An 8986-nucleotide genomic window follows, 5' to 3' on the forward strand; every position below is an offset into this window, starting at 1 on the left:
AAGTAGACCAAAACAATGGTTATATTTTATCAATTTTGAACTGACACTTTTTCATAGTGGATTGAAAGAAAAATATTTTGTTTTATGGGGACCATATTAATTTACTTTTTAACAAGGTAAATATCAGAATGGTGATTAAGTACAAATTTCTTTTCATTTTTTCCTGTTATTGATACAGGAAATACTTAAAATAATTTAAAAAATGAGAAAAGACACTCAAAAGTAAGTATAACTACACATACACACACACACAAAAAAAAACTGAAAATCAAAATCATCTTGTATATTTAACATGTTTTCCCCATACGATCTACATATGTATGTTTGAATCATCCCTTTTAGTCTTACACCATGACTAAAAATATATAAGAGCATTTCCCTTCCATTGAGGACTTTTAAAATAAGCCATATCTATGAAATAGGATATTTAAGACAATTCAGTTTTTAATTTTCTTTTTACATTTTAGATTATAACAATTTTATATAACATTATTATTTGTATCTAGCTTGATAAAATAAATAATTTCATAAGATAATAGTGAAACATGAGTCATTTTTTCTGGAAATACATATCAAATTTTTATCTTATAACATTCATGTCAATCGATACACTTCGCATAAATTTCTAAGATAAACTTATTTAATATACATATGACAGTTATAAGTATTTTCATATAAAAATTATAATGTTTTGCGTTGTTTTTGATGAGATTGAATATTGTATTGTGTATTTATTTTATAATGTTAGCACTACTTTGGATTCTATCTTCACATTTAATATATATTTTGTTTGAACTTTTTATTTATTAATTATTAGTTATTAAAATTATTCTAATATTTAACTCAGCAGTGATAAAACTTTGATATTATTATGGGAAAAGAGACAAAGTTAAAGTAAAAAAAAAAAAAAAAAACTCAGGCATTTTAAGGTGGCTCGGGAGCGGCCCAGAGGAGCCGGAGGCGGCCCGAGGAGCGAGGAACGGAGCCGGGAGCCATGCCGCGCTGAGGGGGGGCAGCACAGCCACCGCCACCGCCACCGCCGCCGGGTGGGGTGGGAGGGGCGGGAGCGCCGCCGCCGCCGCCGCCGCCGCCGCCTCCCGGGTGGGCGCCCTTCGCGGTGGACGCCGGCGGCCCTGGACGAGGGTTTCACCACCTTAAATGGTTTTGAGCCAATGAAGCTGTATCCCCTTAAGAAGACGGACAGCCCGTCGCGTGAACTGTAGAATTTGCAGACAGATTTATATTGGGTGCATAGTGGCATAATGCGCGCAGACTCCTGCGAGTTCCCCTAAGTTCTTAGAGGACCGCTTTGCCTTTTGACTCAGAGTTGCAAAGTTCGATAAAGAATGGCCCTTGTGGATAAGCACAAAGTGAAGCGGCAGCGATTGGACAGGATTTGTGAAGGTATCCGCCCCCAGATCATGAATGGCCCCCTGCACCCCCGCCCCTTGGTGGCACTGCTGGACGGCAGAGACTGCACCGTGGAGATGCCCATCCTGAAGGACCTGGCCACTGTGGCCTTCTGCGATGCACAGTCCACTCAGGAGATCCACGAGAAGGTGTTAAATGAGGCCGTGGGCGCCATGATGTACCACACTATCACCCTCACCAGGGAAGACCTGGAGAAGTTCAAGGCCCTGCGGGTGATCGTGCGGATCGGCAGTGGTTATGACAACGTGGACATCAAGGCTGCCGGCGAGCTTGGGATGGCCGTGTGCAACATCCCGTCTGCAGCTGTGGAAGAGACGGCCGATTCCACCATCTGCCACATCCTCAACCTGTACCGCCGCAACACGTGGCTGTACCAGGCCCTGCGGGAAGGCACACGGGTACAGAGTGTGGAACAGATCCACGAGGTGGCCTCAGGAGCGGCACGAATCCGTGGGGAGACACTGGGCCTCATCGGCTTCGGTCGCACGGGGCAGGCGGTTGCTGTTCGAGCCAAGGCCTTTGGATTCAGCGTCATATTTTATGACCCCTACTTGCAGGATGGGATCGAGCGGTCCCTGGGCGTGCAGAGGGTCTACACCCTACAGGACTTGCTGTATCAGAGCGACTGTGTCTCCTTGCACTGCAATCTCAATGAACATAACCACCACCTCATCAATGACTTTACTATAAAGCAGATGAGGCAAGGGGCATTCCTTGTTAATGCAGCCCGCGGTGGCCTGGTGGACGAGAAGGCCTTGGCGCAGGCCCTTAAGGAGGGCAGGATACGAGGGGCAGCCCTTGATGTGCATGAATCGGAGCCCTTTAGCTTTGCTCAGGGTCCTTTGAAAGATGCACCAAATCTCATCTGTACCCCCCACACGGCCTGGTATAGTGAACAAGCATCACTTGAGATGAGAGAGGCAGCTGCCACAGAGATCCGCCGAGCAATCACAGGTCGCATCCCAGAAAGCTTAAGAAACTGTGTCAACAAGGAGTTCTTTGTCACATCAGCTCCTTGGTCAGTAATAGACCAGCAAGCAATTCATCCTGAGCTCAATGGTGCCACATACAGGTATCCGCCGGGCATAGTAGGCGTGGCTCCGGGAGGACTTCCTGCAGCCATGGAAGGGATCATCCCTGGAGGCATCCCGGTGACTCACAACCTCCCCACGGTGGCACACCCTTCCCAAGCTCCCTCTCCCAACCAGCCTACAAAACATGGGGACAATCGAGAGCACCCCAACGAGCAATAGCAGAGAATGCTGAAAGGTAATCATTCAGATAAACTTGGGACCAAGAGACAGTGAAAATGGATGAACTAAAAGAGAAGGAATTTGACAGTCTTTTTAACTGACCCTGGACATATGCATCGTTGGTGTTGCAGTGTTAAAAGCTACAAGAGCTAGAAAACTGAAGATGTCGTCTGCTTCCGGAAGCGCTGAAAGAATAGGACGTTGATTTATTAACGACCAACTTCTGTTATTGTGTGTTAAGTTTTCCATCTGTGCATCAAATCACAAAGAATAAATAGAGCTTTTTCCTTTAACAGTTCCTTGGGCACAGCAGGTCCTGAGCACCTTGCTCTAGAATGTTGCATCAAGAGTTCCAAACATCAAAATAAAAAAAATATTAAGAGGAAATCCCCATCTTATGACTCTAGTCCCTTTGGTCTACAGGGGCTTGTTACCTCTTTTTGCTAATAGGAAGACAAAATTGCTACAAAATGGGGAAAAAACTGTTTGCCTGTGTTAGACACCTGCACACATAGGATTGAAGACAGTACAGGCTCCTGTACAGAAGTGTCTCCCTCACAGCTGAACTGCATACCGAGCAGGCAAGTTGGTTGTAAGTTCAGTTGTACCCTCTGATGATGCAAAAAAGAAAAAAAAAGAAAAAAGAAAAAAAGTATTAAGTTTCACAAGCTGTTTGTACTCAAATATATTTTCTCAGTTTCAGATCCTCAGCTATTTTATTGAGTGGAAAGTCTTGAACTGCTAAGGGTTCAAGAATAATGTTGCATTTCCTTATGTCTCAGGAAACACTTTTTATGGTAACTTGTCAGATTGTCTATGAACAAACCCACTTTTTTAGACATTGATAAATTTTCTTCACGTGATATTTTATACAAGAACACTTCAGATGTGTTATTAGATGTGACTGATTTTAACAAATCCTATTAGATTTGTATCAACTAGTTACATGTTCTATTCATAGTCTTTTGTGAATCATTGCCTTTTTGTTTAAAAAGATGGCCTATTTTGAGCCTTTGTATAGGTACATTCCTGTTAACTTTAACCTGTCCCAAAAGGAAAAATGGCTATCAGAAGTATGTTTTGTTTTAGTGTGAGTTACCGTTACTGTACTTGTTTATTGTAAAAGGTGAACATTTAGCGTTCAGTGCAGTTTTCAATAAAAAGTAATTAAAAAAAAAAACTCAGAATTTGAAAATTTCCAAAAAAGACTTTTTCCTCATTCCTGGTTATCTATTAGTAGAAGTTATATTTTTTAGAAGTTATTTATTGTTGTTTTTCTTATTTGTTTAGGTTTCAAGATTTTGCCTAAAGCAAAGGATAACATTTTGCTGCATTTACAAACATGATTTATATTACTAATTTTTGAAATTAGTTTAATATTTCTGAGAAAATAAAAATAATCAAAAAAATTAAATTCAAAAGAATTGTATAAGTCTTGATAAATTCAGATAGTTACTAAAATTCTATTTATTTAGAGAGGTGCATTACCAATAGAATTATTCATAAGGTCAATTGTGTGTGACACAATCTTCATTTAAAAAATATATATATAATTCAAAATAATTGTTATAAGTACTTTTTTATGTAGACAAATTGAGAAATATGCTGCTATCTATTAATTTTTTAAATGAGATAAAAATATTTCCTATCATTAAAGTTTTCATTTGTTATAATAGTTAAGGGATTCTAATATAGTATGAAATTATATAACTGATTAGTTACAAAAATGTCCTGTGCACTAATGAAATCCCTATCCTTACTATCAATAATTTTGTAAAATAACAAAATATTGGTAATTCACTCTTAATTATGATAAAGTGTTGTAAGAAATGCATATGCTTAAGCAGTGAAGGATGCTTCTAATTCAAAGAATAAAGATTGAACATCATGCTGTTTGCTTTCTGCAGCCACATTTCTATTATGTTACTTTATGTTCTTTTTGCTTCAAAAATTCTAGTATATATATTTTGAAAATAGAGTGTATACTTCTGTATACAAATGTATAATATTTTAGATGGGCATTTTGGCATTTATTCTAATAAGATTATGTCTTTTACTAAAATGTCTAGAATTCTAAAATCCTTCATTTGCCCGATTTCTTTCCAGTAAACATTCTGAATAGTAATTTGTTTTTTTTGCAAATAAAGTATTCTAGAATGTGATTTGGAGGGCAGAAGAAAGATAATATTGTCATTGTAGAACAACAAAATATTGGTAACTATTTTTTAATTTTACAAAATATTTTTTAAAATGTGTTTTAGCAATAAAGGACTTTAGTGAAAGATGACATTATCATTATATTTTTTAATATTTTGTTTGTTGTAGTTGGACACAATACCTTTATTTCATTTATTTATTTTTATGTGCTGCTCAAGATCAAACCCAGTTCCCCACACATATTCGGCAAGAGCTTTACCACTGAGCCACAATCTCAGCCCCAATTTGTCATTATTTTTGACCTTAACTGTTAACAGCCAGGTTGTGGGGGCATGAATGTCAGCCTACAAGTTGCAAGTTGCCACTGTGAGAAGTCAAATGTCTAAGTTGCCATTATTCTAGGTACACAAAATTACTGAAAGGGTAACAACTTCCTCATCCCTACTTTGGATTGTGGTTGTAATACTGTCTTCTTGAACTTAAGACTCCCAGTGAGGGTCTACTGCTCGCCACTTTTTCAGTTCTAACATCCAATTCACTATAATGATATTCTATTAGTTCAATAAATCTGCATGTATACAATATGCATGAATAGATCATATATTCTTTTATATTTGCTATTCATATAATTTCAATGTCACAATACTGACTCCTCTTTAGTTTCATGGTAGATATTTCTTTTAATCAGGCAAAGCACTTTCAATAACTTTTCAATAACTTTCAAAGCACTTTTCCATAACTCATATGGAACCAGTGATAGAACAACATTTTAGTTGTATGTAAATAAATAAATAACCATAAGATTCTTGGCCTTTCTCATCCTCAAGACTTGACCAAAACCATTTTTACTATCTAGTTGGTTTATTCTGAGAACATTATCAAAGAGCTTCTCTAGTAGTTTTGAAGAGTTTCATACTCAAAGTGGACCTATTCAAGTGTTTTTGTTTGTTTGTTTGTTTGTTTTTCAGACAGGTATTCATTTGCCAATCTCACTGAAATATTATTTTCCATAAAAATTAAAGTCATACAAAGATTCCACTCTTATCTTCTTGACATCTTGACACTTGAATCTCAGAATTTCTAAGTTAGATTCTGGGTTGGAACAAGGACCAATTTCTTTGTTATAGCTTTAAGTTTTCAGTGGATTTGTATGGCTTCTCTGTTATTTACCCCTGATTTCCTTGTGTGTGTGAGGATCCATGGACGTATCTTACAACGTTGAAGTCAATGCTGATTTTTTATTTCCATTTTGATATACCATAGATTGCCTCAGTCTGTATTTTCCAAATTAAACTGGTCACCTCTACCTGCTATACCATATCAATATTCAGCTGCTAAGATACATTAGCATGTTTAAAGTAATGTTACTACCACTTATCTCACTGTCAGAAAATGGCTTACTATCCTTCAACCCATGCTCTTCATTCATCACATTCCAAACACTCTGCTTTCATTTGTCTCCTAAATTGTTTCTTAATCACTCCTTGCTTCATGTCCACTGTTTTAATTCAAGTATCAGTGAACTCAATTTTTTTTCACATTTAGAATCCATTGTCTTAGGTAGAGTGAAAATGTTAACCTGGCCATTTTACTATTCCTGAAAGTTATGAGAATTAATATTTATGGCATTTAAAAATGCATTTAAGGAGTTGTATATCAATTCTTACTACTCTTATGTGCTTCATATATCATGGTTTTGGCAGGTGTGTATAGTAATTTATGGTTTCCATTGTAATCTTTTATTTAATTAATGATGACATGTTTTACTAATTCATTTTTCTTTCTATTCTTTTCAGTATTTATCAATAAAAGATTTTTTAAAAATCTGAATAACCATATCAGTTCAAATGTGCAGTGGCCCATGCCAGTAATCCAGCTACTCAGGAAACTGAGGCAGGAACATCCTGAGTTTGAGGCTAACTTAGATGCTATCTCAACATAAAAAAAAATAAAAATAAAAAAGGCTGGGGAAATAGATCAGTAATAGAGGGCTTGCTTAACAAGTTCATGGCACTGTTTTTTTTTTTAAAGTACTTATTATTTTTCACCTATTGTAATGAAATTAAAGTCAGGTATACTTTTTTATACACTTATTTTTTAGTCATAGGTGGACACAATATCTTTATTTTTATGTGGTGCTGAGGATCACACCTGGTGCCTCACACACAGTAGGCGAGTGCTCTGCCTCTAAACCACAACCTCAGCCCAGGTATACATATTCTTAGAATAACTAGGAAACTTCTACTTCTTCTTTAATTTTTCCATCTTGTTATAAGTTTGTACCCTTACATACACCTATTGCATTTTTTTCTACCATTTATTTATAGATTTTCTCAAAAAAAAAATCTCTGAAATCAAGATTAAGAAAAGAGAACAGATATATATTTTTCTTACAATTTTTGGTCAATGTATTTCTTTCCTTAAAAATAACTTCTTGTTAGTTCATATCCAAATTATCAAAAGACCCAAAATATGCAAACTATGTTCACTTTTATTATGATGATGATGATGATGATTTATTCTGGTATTGGGTATTGAACTCAGAGTTGCTTTACTACTGAGCTACCTCCCTGGCATTTTTTTTTTTTTTTTTTTTTTGAAACAGAGTCTCTCTATGTGGCTGAGGCCGGCCTAGAATTTACAATCCTCCTTCCTGTGCCTCTCAAGTTGCTGGGATTACAGGACAAACATGTGCCATCACACCCAGTAAAGCATGCTAATTTTTAATTGGTAAAATAGTATAATTAATATGCAGAACATATAAGTCTGTGCCTATTTTATTAAGTCAGTAGTGAGATATTTCTAAATATTCATTTGCAGAACTCAACCTTCAGACAATTTACTTCATGGTATTGACAATTAACATTTCTTTTACTATTCTACATTTCCCATGTATTTCCAGATACAAGTAAACATTGAGTAGCATACTGAAGAATTACATTTAAACAAGAAGACTGTACAAATAGGTGGTATAGTATAATATCACCATTCTGAAGGCAAATTTAATCAAAGTCAAACTCTGTAATTTTCTTTAATTATATAGTTGGACAATTTTTTAAAAATATTTTTTTCAGTTGTAAATAGACACAATACCTTTATTTTATTTTTAAGTGGTGCTGAGGATCGAACCCCAGGGCCTCTCATGTGCAAGGTGAGCACTTTATCACTGAGCTACAACCCCAGCCCCACATATACTTGGATAATTTTGAACATTCTTCTTATCCTATATTTCCTATAAAAATAAATCCTATAGGAATGAATACATATGCATGAAGTTGTATTAATAATACAATGTATGTAAACAACTCAGCTTTACATAACATTTCACAGTATTACAATTTGAAAGTTATGGATATCATTTGAATTCATGTCGATATTTCTGAATGTCTGTGTAAATTTGATTTTAAAAGCCTACTATTAGGGCTGGGGATGTGGCTCAAGCGGTAGTGCGCTCGCCTGGCATGCGTGCGGCCCGGGTTCGATCCTCAGCACCACATACCAACAAAGATGTTGTGTCCGCCGAGAACTAAAAAATAAATATTAAAAAAAATTTTCTCTCTCACTCTCTCTCCTCTCTCACTCTCTCTTAAAAAAAAAAGCCTACTATTAGTTATGTATGATAGAAAATTGTCACTTTTGTACATATCTACAAAACTAAAACAATAGCAAAATAAAACTGTAACAAAAATTAGAGAAAAGAAACCATAGTTTGTCTACCTGTACCTACCTAACTGTATTATAAGTGTAAAGTTAATGACATTGGTTTGCATTTATGTACCTACCACGTAGTAAGCACACAGGATGGCTTAACTTGATATTAGTGTATGTTTTAGAACCCTAATCTATGTATATTTTACACCAAAATTTACATTCATTCTGATATCATTCATCATTTATCAAATAATATCAAGCTGCCTATGAAAAACTGTGTAACAATAAAGAATTAGCAATGATACGCTTTTTATAATTCATATGCATTATTCACAGGTGCAATAGTATTGTAATGAATTATAGCTTTGGGTTTTTAAAGAAAAGAGTACTTAAAAATCCAGATGTGGGCTTTCACTAGTATTGGAAAAATATAATGCCTGCCCTTAACTTTGCAATTTAAAGGTTTAATGAGCAGTGATTATTACTTGCTCAAA

General features: G+C 35.9%; 1 protein-coding gene across 1 annotated transcript; it reads left to right on the forward strand.

The window, feature by feature from the left end:
* The first annotated feature begins 926 nt into the window (after positions 1 to 926).
* LOC308654811 (C-terminal-binding protein 2-like) lies at positions 927 to 3283 on the forward strand. The gene has a single exon (XM_081304485.1). The coding sequence runs from the start codon at positions 1347 to 1349 to the stop codon at positions 2682 to 2684; it is 1338 nt and encodes a 445-aa protein (XP_081160611.1). The 5' UTR covers positions 927 to 1346; the 3' UTR covers positions 2685 to 3283.
* Positions 3284 to 8986: the final 5703 nt, after the last annotated feature.

This window comes from Spermophilus citellus (assembly GCF_964194105.1).
Source record: "Spermophilus citellus genome assembly, chromosome: 8".
Classification (NCBI taxonomy): domain Eukaryota; kingdom Metazoa; phylum Chordata; class Mammalia; order Rodentia; family Sciuridae; genus Spermophilus; species Spermophilus citellus.